The sequence below is a fragment of the Amphibalanus amphitrite genome, unplaced genomic scaffold, assembly GCF_019059575.1.
Source record: "Amphibalanus amphitrite isolate SeventyFive unplaced genomic scaffold, NRLGWU_Aamphi_draft 002493F_arrow, whole genome shotgun sequence".
Taxonomy (NCBI): Eukaryota; Metazoa; Arthropoda; class Thecostraca; order Balanomorpha; family Balanidae; genus Amphibalanus; species Amphibalanus amphitrite.
Window position 1 is genome coordinate 4,599 of NW_024883923.1, and position 21,790 is coordinate 26,388.

At 45.8% G+C, this 21,790-nt stretch overlaps 1 protein-coding gene across 2 annotated transcripts; it reads left to right on the plus strand.

The window, feature by feature from the left end:
* Window positions 1-21,790, plus strand: LOC122377068. Of its 2 annotated transcripts, XM_043357028.1 has the most exons (6): window positions 1-73; window positions 2,655-2,976; window positions 10,181-10,259; window positions 10,818-10,962; window positions 17,357-17,701; window positions 19,126-21,790. In XM_043357028.1, the coding sequence occupies exons 5-6, from the start codon at window positions 17,567-17,569 to the stop codon at window positions 21,016-21,018; spliced, it is 2,028 nt and encodes a 675-aa protein (XP_043212963.1). In that variant the 5' UTR covers window positions 1-73; window positions 2,655-2,976; window positions 10,181-10,259; window positions 10,818-10,962; window positions 17,357-17,566; the 3' UTR covers window positions 21,019-21,790. The 2 variants fall into 2 exon arrangements, with proteins under 2 accessions (XP_043212963.1, XP_043212964.1); XM_043357029.1 differs by lacking the exon at window positions 1-73 and having other exon boundaries at window positions 2,526-2,976.

Sequence of the window (21,790 nt, forward strand, 5' to 3'; positions counted from 1 at the left end):
ACCGGACGGATTTCGTAGTCGGGTGTGTGTGGTGAAACGGACAGGAAGAGCAGTCGGTGGAAAGTGGAAACAGGTGATCTCGCGGGTGTTTTTGGGTGTGGTGTTGGTTTCAGCACGTGCTAAAAACAAAGTAGAAGTTGTACAACAAATTGTAAATTTCATAATTTTTCCTGATTGTTAATGTTTCCTGTTCTAATGTTCTAATGTTTCTAATGTTTCCTATGTTCTAATGTTTCTAATGTTCTAATGTTTCCTGATTGTTTCCGCATATATCCTAATTTATATGCGGTAAATCATATTTTTTTAACCTTTGCCCCAGTGGGGGGGGCATATATTACCACCCTGTCGCGTTTTTTGCGTGTGAATAAAAAACCGCGGCGCGTAGCGCCGCGCCGCTGGGGGTAGCTTTTGGTACATTAATTTTGGACAATGTGTGAAATTTTTGACCACAGGTCATGTCAGGTCAGGTCACCAGATCAAGTTAACCCTCGCCGGCCGAGGGGGGGGGGGCGGGTGCCGCGGCCCCATAGGGTTTTTTCGCGATAGCTCCGAACACAATGGCGATAGCGAGCTGAAACTTGGCATACCTGACCTTTGATCCAAGCCGGATCTTTTGACACCAACCGCATTTTTGAGTCAGGTCAGGTCACTGACCTATGACGTCATAAGTGAACCTCTGCACAGTCTTCAGATGTCGCAACTTCGCAACGCCCTCACTGCCAGAGGAGATGTCACAGGGAAATGAAACTTGTATCCATTATGAGTCCCACAACTTGTATATCTCGGATTTTTCCTAAAGGTCATATGAGGTCAGGTCATTTTCGTGACCTCACCATTAAAAGTCAATGGGGAAAAATGAAAACTGCTATTCTGGCGCCGGGAACGATCTCCAACTATCTCAAGCACACGGAATCGTGATTTGATGCACTCCTTGCAAGGTTAGATGCGTCACTTTTGCAATGTTGACCTTGCGTGACGTCATTTGTGACGTCATCAAGGTCATATTAGTTTTTCGTCAATAACTCTTGATCAAATTGAGCTAGCGAGTCGGGAAAGCCACCAATGGACTCAGGAAGACCTACCGAATCGAATGATATGCGACATGACCTCTTTCGACCAACTTCGTGACCTGGGGGTGCTGACCTGACCTTGACCTGAGGTCAACACCCCAAGTTGACCTGACCCGGACAAAAAGTATATCATTCGACGCGCCTGAGCGAGACGAACACGATGCTGCCAAAATCGGCGCTCTGCGGCCGTTTTTTGCGAAGTTATTCACCAAAAACTGAACCGTACCTTGGGGCACTTGACCTGACCTCAGAGGTCACCGGTTAACCTAGGACCTTAAAATCAGGTACCAATCTCTGCGTCTCGTAACGGCGCACACGCTCGTTTTTTTCCGCGACGCGCTAGCTCCACCAGGGGCGAAACGGCGAGGGGGGGGTCGTACCCGCCCCCCCCCCCCCTCGGCCGGCGCGTATGTAGAAAACCAATAGGTCCGGCGAGGGTTAACTGACCAAGCCTAAAAAAGTTTGCAATCATGTCCAGTCTGCAGTGTTTGTCAGAAAGGTTTCAAAGTTGGTGGATTGCATGCTGTTATGGGTGCCTACAATTTGTTTATCTCGGATTTTTTATATCCGTGACCTAAGGTCAGGTCAGTGGCGTGACCTTTCCATTACAAGTCAATGGAGAAAAATGAAAATGCCTCTAGATCCGTGTGTACGCATAGGAACAGTCCAAATATTTCAGAATCACAATGACTTAGTCCACTCGTGATGACCAAGGTGTCATTTTTGCTGATAGCCTCTAGAAAGGTCATCCGAGGTCATTTGAGGCTACAAACAGTTTTTTGCCCATAACTTGCGATTGGAAAGAGATAGAACGCTGGGGTTGGTCTCATTGTGTTTGTCTTGTTAAGACGCATCGACTGATATGCCACATGACCTTTTCCGGTCAGGTCATGACCTTGACCTGAGGTCAAATTTTCAAGTTGACCTATCAAGGTCAAATTATAGTTCATTCGACGCGTCTCGGCGAGAGGAACACGATTCTGGCAATATAAATGTCGTGGCTTTTTATAGTCGAAAGTTATTGTCGAAAAACACTTTTGGTAAAAACAGCTATTTTTGGAGTTTTTGCCCTCTGGAGGCTAAACTGTTGACCTGAGGGCAATATTGATAAATACCTTTTCAAAAGAATAGTTCAAAAGCTATCGCTTGCTGTTCCATGCGTTTTTCTAGCTACCATAGTTCCTGAGATAATGGCATGTTTTCTGAAAAATATAATGACTATTGACAAATTTTGATCTAAGAGACCTCTGGTGACCCCGATATTGCTCTAAGGTGAAAAATGACCGAAATACTTTCAAACGTACGTATTGAGAGCTATCGACTGCTTTTTACCGCGTCTTTCTAGCCCTCTTAGTTTTTGAGTTAGAGGTGGGTGGTAACATATGCCCCCCCCCCCCCCCCCACTAGGGCGAAGTTAGCTGAGACCGCCACTGGGGCGCGGGTTAATGTTCAGTAATTCTGTTCTAATTTTCTTTCCCTACTGAAAAACGTGATCAATAATAACTCAAGATATCGCAGTCGAGTCACTTCCTTCGGAGGGTCGCCAGTGGAAGGGGCTGACCTTAGCCCTCTTGAACACCACAGAGCGTGGGAAAAGGCAACATCGGCGGTAAAAGAAAGTCAGAGAATAGTTGAAGCTGGAGAGTCACTAAAAAGCATCGGTTAAAAATAAACCACTCGAAAGATGAGCAGAGAACGAGGAAGAAAGAACATGTGCTTAAGATGTAGGAGTGGGGCTTTGTAGTTTGACGGAAGTTTGACGGAACACTTACCCAACCGTGCAAATTGTGTGCAGTTTCGCGGTGTTTTGAAGCAACTGCCATTCTGCGTAGTTACCTTACCGACAGCCTTTTCTGACACAATAAGGCTGTCTAGAAATGACCACAGGAGCAGCGCACTAGTACAGGTAAGTCAAATGAACTACAAGTAAGAGTGGATAATGGCTGTTCAGCGCATGTTTTACATTGGGTTTTGTATGCGATGCTGATGGGCTTGTGGGAATGTCTCTGGTAGTTGATACTGGTGTTTCACTGCAAGTAGCTCTAGTAAGTTTGCATGCTTTTTTATATACTTAGTTCCAGTAGCCCAGCTTCGCTAATGCCTATACCACAGCATTCCATATTGTTGTACACCTGTATAACATTTTGTTTCATTTATTTTGTTTCAAAATATAACATTTTATTTGTTTTTAGACTAACGAGGAATAACGTTTGGATTGTTTGACGTGTTTTTTCATCACAAAGCAGCAACTGTAATCTCTTTTCTGCTTACACTATCATTCACATAAATACTTACGATATAGTGCATATTCATACTTTCACCTCACCACTGCTTCTCTCTCTCTCTCTCTCTCTCTCTCTCTCTCTCTCTCTCTCTCTCTCTCTCTCTCTCTCTCTCTCTCTCTCTCTCTCTCTCTCTCTCTCTCTCTCTCTCTCTCTCTCTCTCTCTCTCTCTCTCTCTCTTCTCTCTCTCTCTCTTTCTCTCTCTCTCTCTCTCTCTCTCTCTCTCTCTCTCTCTCTCTCTCTCTCTCTCTCTCTCTCTCTCTCTCTCTCTCTCTCTCTCTCTCTCTCTCTCTCTCTCTCTCTCTCTCTCTCCCTACCGTCTCATCTCCCTTCCCCTCCCACTCCCTCGTCACGTGGAATTAACGCCAGCTGTATGAGGTAACTCCGACACCCCGTAAATACTCACAGGCGGCAGGTTGGAAATACGACACCACAGATGACACGAATACTGACACAGGCAGATGAGGGTGGTGTCACAACGCTGGTGGAGGAATATTTCCATCAGAAATGTCAATGGAAATAAATATCAAGGGGATTGGAGGACTGGAGGTGTCATCTAAATGTCAATGTCCACCAGACACCCGTAAAATTATACACACACTCGCGGCAGGCAGTTAACAGCTGACACCACAGCCGACACTGATACTGACACCGGGACAGAGACAAGGTGGTGTCACTCCACGGTTGGGTACAGGACACCATATTATGACACACATACGGGACACATTTGGGCAGCAGACTGGAAACATTTTACTATAGTCTGGCAAACCTAAGAATAAGGATTTAAAGTGCTGCAGCCGTTTATGGATATACATTTATTTTGTGAGAGCATGTTTTCTCTCAAAAGTTCTCACACAAATTCTCCGAACAATACATTTCAAGTGGCTCAAACACGTGCAAAGTGATTCAGGCGCTAACTTCGTTCTTTCTTAGGTTTGCCAGACTAAAGCAGCTGACACTGAGGCGGAGACAATGCTGTGACACAGGTGGAGGTGAATTCAGCCGAGCACACCCGTAAATATACCCAAATACACTCGTAGATGCATGTAAATTCACCTGTTGATGCTCACATCGAAGCCACACCGGAACACACCACGGACAGAGAAAGCAATTGAGATCACAGCAATGCCCTCACTGAGTCAGATGAAGGTTGAAGTCACAAATAGATTGAGGTGAATGTAGCGCAATGTCCATCAGATACCTGTGAATACATCACACGCAGCAGTCACGCACGTCTGGCCTGACACTCGAACTTCATAGTTAGCACGGAGACGAGGTCAAGTCACATCACAGGCAGGTACAGGACGCGCGTCGCGCAGGCATGCTGCAGACTTCACCACAGAGCCCCTATCCCGGCAGTGGGCGAGATTTATTGGCACAATAGCAGCGTTACTTCCGGAACATAACCTTCACCTGAGTGAAATCTGACACGACCAGGTACAAAACCAGACAGCCAGCCAGACCCAGACGGCCAGACACTGCTATAGTCTTGAGCTTTATCCCATCCCTCCCCACCAGCCTTCCTCCCTCCCAAGTCCCATCCTCCCTCACTAGACTCCTACCTCCACCTACCAGCTAGACCCAGATACCGGTTCCCCAGCCTCCTCCCCCTCCCCAGCCTCTATCCTCCGACCTCCCTCCCCTCCCCAGCTCTCCTCCCCCCAGCAGAGCCTTCCCCAGACGTAAGTAGTTGAAACCCCAGCCTCCCCTCCCCCTCCCCAGCTTCCTTCCTCCGGCCTCCCTTCCGTTTCCAGACCTCCTCCCCTCACCCAGACCTCCTCCCTCCCCAGATCCTGCCCCAAACGCAGAGAGCTGTAATGCCCGGCTAGTCGTAAACAGACTAAAGATAGCCGGCAAGGCCGTGCCTACGGCCATTGCCGTGCTCGAGCCGTGCAAAAGAAGAGGTGCACGTGGTGGATATGACACGTGCTGATGGTTAGAGTTGCAAAGTTTTCCCAATGGGCTGCTACCGGCACCGCCCCGCCCCACAAACATTTTCTGGGATACCGGCATGCTACCACGCCCCAAGCAAAAAAACCGCCAAATTACCGGCATACTAAAAAACCTGCATTCTTGATTCTGGCTTACCCCTACATCAGATGCCACATTTTGGCAATTTCAGTAACCGCCCCACCCAACAGCCAACCATTGTCCAACTTATTACAATTCAATAGCCTCTTAGTGTCCAAAGTTTGAATCATATGCTGATAATTTTTAATTTTTTGTGCAAAATCAAAAATACCGGCATGCTACCGGCAAGACATGCCAGATACCACGAAAAAACCTGCGGTAGTGAAAAATTACCGGCATGCCGGTAGTGCGGTAGGGAAATTTTGCAACTCTACTGGTGGTGTGAAAGGGCAGAGCTGCAGAGTCGGTGGATTTTCGGTGATTCCGACGATTCCGACTCCAACACCGGTTTCCAAAATCGACTCCGAGTCTGAATCCGACTGCGGTTACATATGTGGACTACAACCGACACCGACTCCGACTTTGACTCCGACTCTGAGTCCGGTTACATCTGTGGACTCCGACCGATTCCTACCCCGACTCCGACTCTGACTCCGCAGCCCTGTGAAAAGGAAACGTGGTATGACACGAGACGACACAGATACGGGATGCAGGCTACATGAGCTGGAAACGGGACTCGGCTCGTGCTGGGGGATACTGACAGGAAATGACGGGATAATTACGGGCTACGGGATAACTTACGGGATAAATTACGGGATACTGACAGGAAATGACACAAGGGCCCAATCTTACCAAATGCCATGAATGCGCATTCACGGCATTTGGTAACATTCAGAACTATTCCACATTCACTTATTCATTCGTTAAGGCAACATTCATTTTCTTAACCCGCGCCCTGCTGGGGGGGTGTTTGAACACCCCCCTTGTGGTTTTTCGCGAATATCTCAAAAACGGCGGCGCGGAGCGCCGCCGTTTTTTGTACACCTTATCATACATCAATTCTACACATGTTGTGAAAATTTCAGACCAAGGTCATTCAAGGTCAGGTCACCAGGTCACTTGAAGTGACCTCACCTCATAAAAAGTTTCAATGTCTGTCATAGCTACACCGAGTGACCGATCGCTTTAAAACTTTCAGCGATTGCTAAGAGCAATAGCATGTACAAAATGTATATCTCAGAATTTTGATATCGATGACCTAAGGTCAGGTCAATTTTGCGACCTCCCCATTATAAGTCAATGGGAGAAAATTGAAATGCGCCTCTTTTGGATGAAAGACATTATTAACACTCCCAAACACCGAATTACAAGTGGTTTAGACACACTGAACATGAAAATGGTGTCCGTGACCCTTGTTTATGCCCTGAGGTCATCTTAGGTCACGAATGGTATCTAACAGTTTTTCGCAAATAACTTTTGATAGAGGCATGCTAGAGCGATGAAAACGCCTTAGATGTGTTCAGCTCGACGATACGGATCGACTGATATGCAACATGACCCTTTCCGGTCAGGTCATGACCTTGACCTGAGGTCAAATTTTCAAGTTGACCTTTCAAGGTCAAGTTATAGGTCATTCGATGCGTCTTGACGAGAGGAACACGATGCCGGTAAAAGTAAGCTCGTACAGGGCTTGGGTCAAAAGTTATTGCAGAAAAACTGTTTCCGAAAAAATCGGCTATTTTTGCAGTTTTTGCCCCCTGCAGGCAAAACCGTTGACGTTAGGTCAAATCTGAGAGAATTACTCAGAAAGTGCGTTAATAGGGCTATCGAATGCGCTTTTCCGCGGCGCTGTAGCTCTATTGGTTCCCGAGTTATGCGTTGGTTTCTGGAAAATTTTCGCCATTCGACCTGGAAATCGGCGAAATTTTGCCTTCAATGACCTCTGGTGACCTGACCTTTGACCTGACCAAAAAATTGACCGAAGTGATTTCGTCATTATTTTTGACGCTCTTTCGAACGCCGCCTTCCGCGTATCGCTACGTGGCCCAGGAGCCGAGTTACAAGGGGGGGGGTGTTCAAACACCCCCCCAGCAGGGCGTGGAAATCCAGGACCCCCAGCCGGGCGCGGGTTAATGCTACCAAAATCATTGGACAAGATTAGCCGGATGTAAATAAAAAGATTATCTTTGGTATCAGTGCCGTGCACTCCGGCCAGTGCTGCCAAATCCTACTTACGGCATTGGTAAGATTGGACCAAGGTTACTGATACATACGACTCGGGACATTGAGAAGAAACGACATTTGCTACTTACTAACAGTGGAATATCACATACCTAGATCCAGCCAGCTGGCAACTGGCGAAAGAGGGCCACGCTATAAGACCCAAGAGGACCGCGCTGCCATTTACCTGCGGTACGCTAAATTTTCTATCCAAATCATAGCCGGTGAACCGGTCGCGGGTGAGGCCGGGTGTTGGGTCCGTGGTGTCATTCGCAACCGGCACTGCTTAGCGGGGCACCCGGTCCCATAGCCAGCCATTCGTCCATTCGGGCACTTTTTACATTAGCCTAGAAGCATTTTTTTTCAAGCGAATATCCACGAGTTTCGCGTTTACCTATGTACAAATCGGTTCCGTTGTTAACCCGCGCCCCGTAGGGCTATCGGCGGACTCTACCACCCGTAAGGGGGGGGGGGTAGCGTTTCGGCTCCCTAAGATCTCGGAAATTTACCGGCCGATTTTCATAATTCAAACGGCGTTCGATAGCCCCACCGGGGAACTACCTTGTGACCAAATTTCACTGACCGAGTTCAAACCGATGACGTCACAGGTCAGGTCAAAAGTCGGATAATCACCGTTCACAGGCATTTCATGAAATGTGTTGTGATTGTCGAGTAAATTGATAATTTATTGAAAACCATCGATGGAACATTGTTCGTCAAACACATACTTTGCTATCTGAGGTCACTGATACCAGGTCAGGTCACAGCGAGGTCAGGTCACCGGGGGTCATAATATAAAAGTGTGGTGTGATATATGTTTTATGGTCCATTTTACATGACAAATGCGATTATGTGGGTTAGGCAGCCTTTGGGGCCAGCCTAGGTCACGTTTTGGTGAAGGTCAGGTCAAGGTCAGGTGAAATTTGGTCAAATTTCAAAGTTGATATTTTTGCATAAAATGGGTATCGATTCGATGCAGCTCGTCACGGGGAGTCTAATGAAGGTCTTTGTTTTGCTCTACGAAGTCTGGAATTGAAAAAATAGAGTTTGAAAATTTGACGTCAAAATTTTTGAACAGTTGTTTTTTCGCTATAACTTGGCCAAAAAACGAGGCATTGATCTGAAATTTGGTATGTAGATAGAAGACGGTAGGTATACTATCACATATATTCCGTTTTTTTTTTCGAAACTCAAAAACTTTTTGGATTTTTTTTTGGCTAATATATACAAAAAAATGCTTTTTTGATTTTTGAGGGTCAAAACTCAAAAATTTCTAAAATCCGTGATAGCAGTTTTGTAGCCCTGTAAATTTTACACCCTTTTTGTCTAGATCATTTTTCTGGATCTTCAAAGCTGTAGACCTGACAGGTCTTCTCGCGAAGGTCTTTTTTTCGGTCGAAAATCATTTATTTATTCGATGTCATGGAACAACAGGCGAATTGACGCCCAGTAACAGTCCATAGCAGTTATACGTTCGGAGCAGTGTAAACATTGTCTTTAGTCTTTCGTCTCTTACACATACAATCCCTCGATATACCAACCATATCTATCACACAGTCCATACAGTACATGCATAACACAATAAATACAATCACGCGGTTCACACCAGGACTCACATGTTTTGTATATGTCGTCTTATTTTAGCCCGAACATCCCGCATTGAGTCGTGAAACAAATCCAAATCTGTTATCTCGAACATAAATTCATTTATGATAGTGGGTGCCCTAACAAAAAGCGAACCTTTCATAGTGTCGACCCGCGCAAATGGTACATTCATGACACCACGAGCTCCTTCAATCCTCCTTGTAATTCTTGGAGCAGCATACAGCGGAAACCGTGCCAATAGTATATGTGAGTCGAGGACACCTTTGTACAGTTTTTCCACAAACATGATATCGTATTGATGGCGTCTTTTCTCTAATTCAGTTACGTTAAACATTTGGAGCAAACGAGAATAATCAATATCGGTTGGTATCGCGCTTCGATTTACATAAAAGTATAGCCATCTGAGAAAGTGATACTGTATCTTTTCTACTCTATCTAAGTGCGATTTTGCCGCACCACCCCATATGACACAACAATATTCTAATATCGCACGAACATTTCCATAGAAGGCGGTCAAAATTGACTTCCAGTTTACTATGCCAATTTTTGATTCAGACTGCATCGCCCTCATAATGCATAATGAAAATGACAGAATATGACGTCATTCTGACGTCATTTGTGGCCTACCTGTCATAGCTTTCGGCCACAATGTGTAAAATTGATGCCGGGAGGGTCCTGAAAGTTTGGTGGCGATATCTCCAGCCGTTTAGGAGATATCGACGGAGAAGGACAGGGGGTCGTTTCGCCCCCCCCCCCCCCCCCAACGGGGCGCGGAGTGTTCGCGCCATTGTCATATTGAATGTGCATAACAATGGTCATCGATATCATTTGAAGACCTTTTCAAAGGCGTTTTATGGTTTTCATTTTTATAAAGTTGCATAGTCCATAGTTGCATAGTTGACAGTTTCATTGTAATGTTTTATAACGGATCATTGTTTACAACTAGAAAAGTGTCAATTCTTGTTATCCGTTTTACCTATCTCTGAGTCGTATTTATCAAATTGTAAATACCTGAGGTGAAATAAATTCGAGGTAAAACCATGTACCCATCTAAAATAGACGATGTATAACAGATTCAATGTCTTTCCTCAGGTCTCCGATGGAAGTTAGAACGGAAACTGAAACACACGAGCGACGGGAGACCGAGGTGGAACTGCAGACACGCTCCAAGGTGAGACTGAAAAGGTTAATTTGAAGTTTAGTAACCCGAAAGGAAGCTATGTAGCTTATTAGGATTATTTGAGCTAATTGTATCCGCAATCATTCGATGGTAGTTAGAGGGTGTGGCCTACAACTGTAATGCGCTGCTAAATGAATAAAAGCGGTGACTAATACTAAAATAGAGACAAAGTGATACCATAATTTCAGCATCATAGATATCTATGAACTTTCGTTGTTATAAGGAATACAAATAAAACGCATTTTGCTCTTAACTTGACACTTCACGGGATTTATTTACCTATCGTTATGGTTATTGGTTGCTGTAGTAGGAACTAGTAAGTGCGGCAAGCAATTTGAAGGTCCATTACTTATTTCAGAGCCCTGAGCATAAAAAGACTTCGGATCTCCCACCCCATAATTTCCATCTCCATATCAACTGCGCAAGTTAATCAAATTTATTGAAGCGTTTGCTTTTGTTACAATATAGCCGACCTCCCCTCCCCCCCCCCCCCCAAGAAAAAGACATTGCCCATCTCCAATAATTGAGGCCAGTTTTCTTTTCTTACAGAAAACAACCTCATCGGAGCCGATACCGCGGATCGTAAAGGCGACTTTATTATCCGCTGACGGTAGTACAGAGGCGGTGGTGTTCCCATCTAGCGGCGAGTCTGGTACTACAGCTTCGCAAGACAGCCGAGCAGGTGCCAACACAGGTCGGTAGCTAGTTTGACGTTCATGACTTTTGAGGGCAAAGGCTATTTACCGTTATTTACCGTTAGTATTTACCGTTAGTTATTTACCGTTACTTTACATACTGCCGAGACATTTGGCTTATTCGATCATAGACTGGACTTAGCGGCAGTGGTGGCGGAACACCTTCAATTAAGGGGGGCACTGCCGAGTTTTGGTCCCATTCTCTCCATGCAACATTCATGGGCTAATGTTAACCCTAGAACGCCTAGGGGGGGGGTTGTATCAACCCCCCCCCTGAGGTTTTTCGGAAATAGTGCAAAAACGGCGGCGCGCAGCGCCGCCAAATTTTGGGTACCTTATGGGGCAACCTTTGCGCATCTTTTGCCGAAAAAAAATTGATCGGGTCATGTCAGGTCACGGAGTTATGACGTCATAAGAGGTACAGCCTCCGGCCGGATTTTCACAAACTGAGTGCCAACGCCCGAGGTTTCCTGCCGGTGGTACGGACATCGGTTGATGGATCGTGATGAAACTTCCCATGCATGTTGGGGCAAGTATTGGCTATCATATGGTATAAGAAATTTGACCGGGTCAGGTCAGGTCACGGAGCTATGACGTCACAAGAGGAACAGCGTCCGGTACTATTTTTGAAAAGCGCCCGAACCACTATTTTGCTAATTCTTGTCACCTCAATGGGAATATGCAGCAATATTAGCTTCTACAGGGAGCAAATGGACCTCCCAAATCCAAAAATACAATCAGATTTCAAAAATTTAAATTTTGATTTTTCGAATTTCTGCCGCCGACTGTGACCTTGCCGACTTCCGGCGCTCCCAACGCGCCATTTTTAGAGCTAGGGAAACGAAATACATACCAAACGATAGAGAATTGATCAAGGAACACGATAGTGAAGGTTTCAAGTCGATATCTCCCACCGTTTTGCCGCAATCGCCGCCGAAAGTTGAAAAAAGTCTATTTTTCCGAAAATTTGACCTTTGACCGGTCAAAAGTAGGTCAAATGTTGACCTAGGACCAAAAAATATACCACCAATCGCGAGATCTCGGCGAGAGCAATCCGTTGGTCTTTTCCGCTAAGCTCTACGACCTTCCGTTTCGAAACGCCAGGGGGGGGGTCGTAACAACCCCCCCCCTGGTCGTTCGTGTTATGAGAAATGGCCTGGTCGTGCGAGGGTTAAAACGCCGAAATGAAAGGGGCCGGGCACGGTGCCCTGGTGCCCCTCCCCCCTGTTCCGCCGCCTATGCTTAGCGGTGGCTGAGCCAATCTCGTCTGGGACAAGCCGCCCAGCTAATCAGACGCAGAGGCGGATCCAGCCGATCCGTTTGGTTGGGGAGGGCAAAAGTTTCCGAACGGGAGGTGGGGTCTATGACATGAAGCGGGACTTCGATAAGCATGAATAATAGCTATACGAAATGATGCTGGATGTTGTTGCGAATTTACGATATATGAGAGGTAGGAGGTAGATATTGGCGTTTGAATAATATCTGGCCCATTCTAACCTTTCTTATAGGTATCTCAGATAACGGACTTGGATGTAAGCGTGGATTTTGGATGTATGACACTACCCGGCTCAATAAGGGAAGGATAGCAACGAAATGACTGTAACTATCTCTTGTCCAATATTGTAAAGGTGTACTATGCACGGTAGGTCCCATGAAGAGTGATGCCAGTGTGTGCAAATGCATTGCCGAATCAACAAGACGATTCTTGGTCCCGTCAATTACGACAGTTTGAAATGCGCTGAAACATTTCATATTTAAAACCCTTTTCTGCGGCTGAATTTTAGCCCCAGAGCTGCCATTCCCGTTCCTCGGCTGATGGGAGTCGATTTCCGCCGAGTTGGGGGTGCCCGGGCGCAACAAATCCGCCGCTGCCCTAGCGGTGACCTTGACTCACGCCGCTTGTTGCGGCTCCAAAGCCGAGCCAGCCGAACCGGCGTGGAATTTGAAGAGCTCGGGCACCCCCAACTCGGCGAAAATCGACACCCCGAGGACATTTTTAACATTAATCCCCTGAACTATGTTTCTGGACAATCCGTGTGCTCACATTGCGTGCCATGCTCAGCAAACACTCTGACACGAAAGCCAGGTGGTGGCGTGCCACGCAGATAATATTTGAATCACTGGGAAAGACTCTTTCGCTCAACGAAACACGCCCGTTTCACTGTAAGCCTGATGGCTCGTGTTCAAGGCCCATGCTGAGGGTTTTCATCAGAATCGCTCCTCTATTTTATCAATAAAATTATGCAATGATCTGAAGATGACGATTTACAGACTACCAACGGATTGTGCAACAATCTTCAGATCACGTGAGCGGCACAATAGATAAGATATCATGACATTGCCAAAAGTGTTGTGTCTAAGCTCGCGGTCATTGCCTTCAAGACGATTCAGCAAAACGACAACCAAACCCCTAAACTCTCATTGGTCCAAACAATACGATAAATCACAAACATAGCGAAAAAAAACAAACAACTCTCAAGCATAGCTACAGTTACACCCAAACACAAAGCTTTAAATGAATTATATCAATGCTAAATAAATACTATACAACCATAAATGCAACACGAAAAAAATCTTTATTTGAAGCTTCAAAATTGATGTCAAAAGTGATTGCCTGTCTTGCGTTTTGTGCATTACGCCATTACATTTACCCAGATCAGACACATGTCAAATTTATAAGTTTGCTCGTTGTTCGCCTTTGGATTGTTTAACCTCAGCTTGTGGCGTACCGTATCAAATTTTGACACTAATTATCAGACTAGGACGGCTAGTTCGTGCGTTTGAGGAGCGCTAGTCAAATGTTTTGACGGACGGTGTGTGTGAAGTGTTGGTAGGGCAGGGAAGGCCAGTTTTGCTATTTTATAATGTATGGAGAAGTTAGGCTTTTTCACATGCTACGCATTCACGGGCATTATCTAGGACCAAAAATTAAGACTGGCCTTATTATGTTCGCATAAATCCATGTGCAGTAACGTTGCTTCAAGCATTGATTTGCTAATAGAAAAATAAAGATGTTTATTTTATTTCATTTGATTTGGCGATAAATATATAAGCCGATATAAGAAAAAAAACGATGATTATGAGCATATTTTTAATTGACCGAATCCTCAATGTAATCTGAATAAAATGACAAATAGCAAAAATTCGGGTATATTCGATCACAGATCTTTGTCAACCGATACCAGCAGGCGCCACAATTGTAGATGTCAAAATACTTTTTGTTCAGTACACATGCACAACAGTAGATATGTCCTCAGGGAAAAGATTTATGGTTGGTACTTCTAAAAGTCGCAGCAGTCAAACATAATATGTACAGGGAAAGCAGTCAAACATAATATGTACAGGGAAAAACCTATACACAAGATTAAAGTGCGTTTGTGCCTAAGCATATACGAATTTAAGATGAAACAATACTTGCGGATCAATTAAATGGGCAGCAAGTTACACTCTTACCCTGGACAAAGTTAGGGCACATATAACATTTACACTGTGCGAAACAATTAAATGAGCATATTATACATAAATGAACATTATATACGTAAATGAGCATACATGAGCGTATTATCATACTATGACTACTCATACCCTGGACAAAGTTAGGGCGCATACAGCATCTATGAAAACGATCTACACAATCACTTTTTAACGTGGTGAGCTCTTGAAAATGCTACCCTACTTTGGAAGTAGCTGCCAGGAGGTGCTGTTATCGTTAAGAGCTGGCATCCTATCGCGGATGGTGATGGATTCAGCAATCCTCCTGTCAGCTTCATCCTTACATTTGCGTACGATGCGTGCTATCAGAGTCGTGTCCGTTGGGGTCAGGTCTGGGTGCTCGTGCGCGAAATGTTCACCCATTGGTGTGCCTAGTTTCTTGTTGGTGCCATCTCGTAAGTGTTCGTTATATCGCAGTCGTATTGGCCTACCGCTTTCTCCTACGTAAGTTTTGTTGCACAGACTACATTTCAATTCGTACACTACGTTTTTCGTGTGACACTTTCCCCGCAGCCCAGCTTGACATGCGTGGCAGTGCTGTCTGCCTGAAGGACACGGTGGGTCTTTGAGAGCTGACCGCACTAGCTGTCTTTTGAGTGTGTTTTGATTTGTCCATGCTGCAAGGATCGGAAACCCTGATGTTTTCAGCACTTTTTGGACCTTGGAGGCCACTTCATCATTTATGAATGGTAGTTTGACGTAAACTGTTCCCCTGCGCTTCCTTTTGTCCCTCTGCACCCCAGCTACCCCCCTGTTTGCACGAGAGCATTCCCGTAGCATGACACTTTTGATGAGCTTAGCTGGATAACCGTTCAGCTTAAATAGGGACGTGATCACCTCTAGGCTCTTGTCCCTACTTGGGATGTCGGAACTTATCCGAATGGCTCTTTTTACATGTCCTGTTAAGACTGCCTTTTTGGTCGTGAAAGGATGGGCCGATTGAAAGTGAAGGACAAGTTTTGCGGCATTGGGCTTAATGTACAGTTGTGTAGTGTACGTGCCGTTGTCCTTTACTGTAATCAGTACATCAAGGAAAGGGAGAGATCCGTTTGCATCAGATCGCTCCATCGTGAACTTGATCGTTTCATGTTTCGAGTTTAGAAAGTCTAGGTACTCGGATAAGCTTTCTGCCCCGTGTGTCCATACCGCAAACACATCATCTATGTAGCGCACATGCGCTACATAGATGATGTGTTTGCGGTATGGACACACGGGGCAGAAAGCTTATCCGAGTACCTAGACTTTCTAAACTCGAAACATGAAACGATCAAGTTCACGATGGAGCGATCTGATGCAAACGGATCTCTCCCTTTCCTTGATGTACTGATTACAGTAAAGGACAACGGCACGTACACTACACAACTGTACATTAAGCCCAATGCCGCAAAACTTGTCCTTCACTTTCAATCGGCCCATCCTTTCACGACCAAAAAGGCAGTCTTAACAGGACATGTAAAAAGAGCCATTCGGATAAGTTCCGACATCCCAAGTAGGGACAAGAGCCTAGAGGTGATCACGTCCCTATTTAAGCTGAACGGTTATCCAGCTAAGCTCATCAAAAGTGTCATGCTACGGGAATGCTCTCGTGCAAACAGGGGGGTAGCTGGGGTGCAGAGGGACAAAAGGAAGCGCAGGGGAACAGTTTACGTCAAACTACCATTCATAAATGATGAAGTGGCCTCCAAGGTCCAAAAAGTGCTGAAAACATCAGGGTTTCCGATCCTTGCAGCATGGACAAATCAAAACACACTCAAAAGACAGCTAGTGCGGTCAGCTCTCAAAGACCCACCGTGTCCTTCAGGCAGACAGCACTGCCACGCATGTCAAGCTGGGCTGCGGGGAAAGTGTCACACGAAAAACGTAGTGTACGAATTGAAATGTAGTCTGTGCAACAAAACTTACGTAGGAGAAAGCGGTAGGCCAATACGACTGCGATATAACGAACACTTACGAGATGGCACCAACAAGAAACTAGGCACACCAATGGGTGAACATTTCGCGCACGAGCACCCAGACCTGACCCCAACGGACACGACTCTGATAGCACGCATCGTACGCAAATGTAAGGATGAAGCTGACAGGAGGATTGCTGAATCCATCACCATCCGCGATAGGATGCCAGCTCTTAACGATAACAGCACCTCCTGGCAGCTACTTCCAAAGTAGGGTAGCATTTTCAAGAGCTCACCACGTTAAAAAGTGATTGTGTAGATCGTTTTCATAGATGCTGTATGCGCCCTAACTTTGTCCAGGGTATGAGTAGTCATAGTATGATAATACGCTCATGTATGCTCATTTACGTATATAATGTTCATTTATGTATAATATGCTCATTTAATTGTTTCGCACAGTGTAAATGTTATATGTGCCCTAACTTTGTCCAGGGTAAGAGTGTAACTTGCTGCCCATTTAATTGATCCGCAAGTATTGTTTCATCTTAAATTCGTATATGCTTAGGCACAAACGCACTTTAATCTTGTGTATAGGTTTTTCCCTGTACATATTATGTTTGACTGCTTTCCCTGTACATATTATGTTTGACTGCTGCGACTTTTAGAAGTACCAACCATAAATCTTTTCCCTGAGGACATATCTACTGTTGTGCATGTGTACTGAACAAAAAGTATTTTGACATCTACAATTGTGGCGCCTGCTGGTATCGGTTGACAAAGATCTGTGATCGAATATACCCGAATTTTTGCTATTTGTCATTTTATTCAGATTACATTGAGGATTCGGTCAATTAAAAATATGCTCATAATCATCAATATGATTTTCCTCACTACGCTAAACTCTCTTAAATAAGAAAAAAACGGTCAATTTACAACCACATTTCTTTTTTCTACTTCGAACACCATACATATTTTACTTAACAGGCTCATTTTATTCTTTCTTCCACAGACAAACATCGGGCGGTGTGAACCGAGCTTGAACCGGTTCATATCATCGTAAAGAAAACAGCGATCCCTGCACGGACAGCTGAATCGAACAACGCAAACAATCAGCTGACGACGCCTTGGGGGATCTGTACTAAAGTTCGCCTCCGTCAGCTTCACTCCAAGACTGTTGAAACAATAACGTTACTGATGATTGTATAGTCGAAAGAAAAAAATGATGACGTCATCGACTGGTGAAATCAGTCAGGCGGGAATTAACAACAAGTTGAAGGAGATTATTCATGAGATAGAGCTTGAAGTGGGAAAAGACGCGGACAACACTGGACTGGCTTCAGCAGAAAAAGTGCAGGTGAGATGATAATGATGGTTATTTAATTATCATCTTCATTCTTGATATCAAAGAAATATGATTTCATTAGGCATTAGCTTATTTCATACCTGGTCCATACTTTGTAATTTATATCATATAGATGTCAGCAGTTTTCTAGTTATAAAATGACGTTGGCCCTTGGCAGCACCCCCACCCATAACCAACCACATACGACCCAAGGCTAGGTCCTCTCTCCGATACAAGTTGCAGGCCTCCAAGGCTGCTGGCAGACGGCATTAAACAGCAGCTCCGATACATTTCGTACAGAGACCACCGGAGCAGCCCTTGGCATCATGCCAGGGCAGACTCTCCGCCAGGGGAAACTCCGCGAGTGGCCAGGGCAGACTCTACGCCACTCCGACTGAGTACGAAGTGGAATCGTCTAAACATGTCTTTAAAATGAGCCATTTTGCATGGCACGCACGCTCAGAAAAACAAACGAGCTTGCTTCCGAGAAGAACAATTGGCGATGGATCTATTATAGGCGTTTTGTTTACATAGGCAGCATGATTTGCACACTGGGTGTTTGGTGTTTCGACAAGATTTTGTTTTCAATGCTGCACGTAGCAACAGATTTGTTCAATGTTCATGGTGATTAACGAATTTTACAACCAAAGTTAATAATTATAGAATATGGTATAATGCTCCAATATTATCTGAGTCTCGTGCTTGAGAAAAAAATCAGCTATGTTTGTTTTTGTCTAGCCTTCTACATAACGACATTGTCTATAAAAAAATATACGCCAATCTCACATAATCCTTAGTAAGTCTATGACCTTGACCACTTCTGTGTAAGCGACGACGAAAATTACTCCAATTATCCCTCAGTAGCGCATCTAACGTCAATGGCATAATGTCAGCAAAAACTCGAGCGCGTTCTGACTTCTGAAATAGGATTCATTAGAAATTGCAGTTTTGCTGAGCGGGCTCGGCTAGCCTCGGTCCATCCGTCAATGGTAGCAATTAGACTCAAAACGGCGGAATTTATCCGGAATTGGCTCGAGTTCTGCCCCGTCCTGTCCTCCTCAGCTGTTTTAGAAATATTGGTGGTTGACATGGCTTTCATCCAACCAATCCTGAGACTAGGCCTGTATTGTTGTCAGAGATACAACACGCTATGCATAATAGTGCTTTTATCTATATCACGATATTTGCGGACACAAATGCAGGAAGATAAGATATTTAGAAAACCTCGGCGATGTTCCTTGATTTCAGATTTAATGACCTAAATGTGTAGTAAACTAAGCTTGAAGTGTGTGGCTGTTTTTAAATAGAATTATCTATGACTTTTATTATCCAAGGACTCTCTTAAATTATCTAAGGACTTTTTCACTAGGGAACGCCCTCTCTCAGACAACGCATTGCATGAACACTCCGATCACATCAAATCCTATCTGTTTCAGATAAATCTCGAAACGGGCGCATCGACGAAAGGAGCAGCACCTTCTTCAACTAGTCCTGGTGGTGGCAGTTTCAACTCAGCCTCCACACCGCTTGGTAGCATTTCACCTTCAGAGACCATTTCCAAACGGCCACAGGCTAGTGAAACTGCAGGGAAAGGGCATTCATCGCGTGTGCGCGTCATCCCTGTTAGAATCGTAGGCGTGGAAAGCGAAACAACGGACAGCTGCAGTGACGCCAGACGTTTTGTTCCGCGAGAGGAACGAGATCCTGTGTTGCCGAAGGACATGAGTGAGATATCAGCTGGTGGTTTTGGGGAAGATGGAGATCATGCTACTCATTCAGTGCCTGGGCAAACATTGCAAGGAACTGGAGGTCACTATCCTTCTGGGCATTACGCGGAAGACGAGTTGAGCAATCATCATCAGTTTCATCAGTCTGCTACTGCGATGCCGTATAACCCATCCCATATACGGACAGGTCAATGGAAGTCAGCAAACCCGGCAATGGAACAGACCTTCGTGAAGAGGGAGTTTCAATGCATGCCTGAAAGTGCAGACCGAGCCACGTTACAACACCACGGAGACGCCCCTGTTCTGGGACCTGCCGATCACTTGGTTCAGACTTCTTCAGGAGAGGAAAGAAAACATGACCAATGTGCTACCAATCGCGAGTCAACACCACAAGGCTGGTCAGAAAGATCAAAGAGCGGAAGCCAAGTCTTACAGCGCAGAAGCAGCTTTGGTTCACACTCCAGCATACCAAAGAAGGTACACTTTGCTGAGGAGCCAGAAGTGAAGATATACGAAACTGTGGAGGCCGAGTCAACTCCTGAAGACTTACTACCGCAATTTAATGTGGATAAAAATGAAGAAGAAGAGGAAGAACAGGAGGACAGCGACGAAGATGACGGGGAGCTGATTGTGCATGAGCTGAAGGAAGACATGTGGAAGGAAGAAGATGTTGAAGGATATGGGGAAGCACAGGATTCTGGACAGGAAGCGCAGAAGCAAGATGACGTTGACACCGACCCGCGTTCGGTTCAAACCGAGCACTTGGTAGAAGAAGATCAACGGATCCATGATCAATCAGGAATCGAGAGATTGAGCGAAAAGCTAGATAAACAAGTAGATCAGAGTGAGCAGAACGTGAAGGACAAGCAAGGAATGTTGCACTGTGATGGTAACAATGAGTACGACAACCCACTCATGACAAATAGTGGCGAAGAAGACTTTTCAATGCTAAACCCCGCAGAGTCATCGCCCATGGACCACCAAAGCTCGCAGTTGCCTAATCCTCAGCCCTTGTCCCACCACCTTCCTCCTCTGAAAAATGAAGCTGTTCCCTCGTACCCCCAGATATACCCCACTTTGCAACTTCCCGCTCCAGCTCCTGGACAGTCACCTTTCCGTCTGTTGCCTACCGCAGAGACGCGCCCTTTAATGGAGCATGTTGCAGAAGCTGGCTCCCAACCCATTCAAAGAGCCACAGAAGCAGCTTCGTTCATCGAACAACCCGACATGCAGATCAGTTCTTCGGAGGTGGGAGGATCGCCTTCAGCTTACCCAGAGGCACATTCCTCTGTTATTTATCCTCAACAGCCAGACCCTGCTTTCCAAACGCGAGAGTCGACTCAAGTGTCGTCAGCCACAAACAAACCAGACGCTGTGGGTTTCTCCCAGCAATATTCCTTCGCAACTGAACCTTCCAACTCCTCCACATCTCTCTATTCCGCTCCTACACAACTGTCTTTTTTTTTCTTTTTTTTTTCCCGGTTGAACGGTTTATTTTCGTGCCACACCGCAACATACATTGTTCCTCTCCAATGCGCAACAACACAACAAAGACGCCAAACACAGAACACTGACCCGTATCCTTCCATATTGGCGCTCTGACCTACCCAATGGACGACACAGGCGAACACTATATAAACAAGAAAACAAAACAAAAAGCGAGCATTTGGTATGAAGTTTTTTTCACTGTTGCACCAAAATCAATAGGTAGGTATTGTTTGGAGGTTGAGCTGCAAAACAGTTTACAATAATATTGAAACATATTGAAACAGGGCACCCGCTCGCACACAGCGCACGCCCGCCCCAGCCACCAGCGCCTACACCGGCGCCCGCGCGCGCCAAGAAGAGCGCGCGGCCGCGCCCGCGCATGCACAAATGCTGTATGATTGGGTGCAGTATGTTTGAGTTTGTGAGCGTGCGCGTGTGTGTCTTGCATATACATTATTCATACACTTATAAGACAGTTAAACTGTACCACAATGCATGTTCACGAGCCAATGCATGGTTAAAATGAATAAAAAGTATCTAAAGCCCGCCTGGCCAGGACGGGACGGTGTCTTAACCCATATGACAACCGTCCCGGCCCCGGGGAGGTCTAGAAGATGCCTCCCCGACCGGGGAGGGCTAGGGGATACCGCCCCGGTGTACCTCCAGGCGGGCCGGCCAGCCCCCACCCGCACCGCCCGGCGACCGACTCATCCCGTCGGGCGGTGCTCCCTAGCCACCGACCGGGAGTGCGAGACGTCATCCAGACCGGCTGGCGTCTCGCACGCCCGGCCAGCCGACCGACCCACAGGGGCCGGTCCCGGGTTGGCCCGGATGGGTCATAGGGGTGGGGGCCTCGGTAAAAACGACGCGAATTAAAAAAGAAAAG

Coding starts and splice junctions, on each gene's coding strand:
- LOC122377068 (XM_043357028.1), top strand. CDS start 17,567: ATGATGACGTCATCGACTGGTGAAATCAGTCAGGCGGGAATTAACAAC. Junction 17,702..19,125: donor CTTCAGCAGAAAAAGTGCAG/GTGAGATGATAA, acceptor TATCTGTTTCAG/ATAAATCTCGAAACGGGCGC.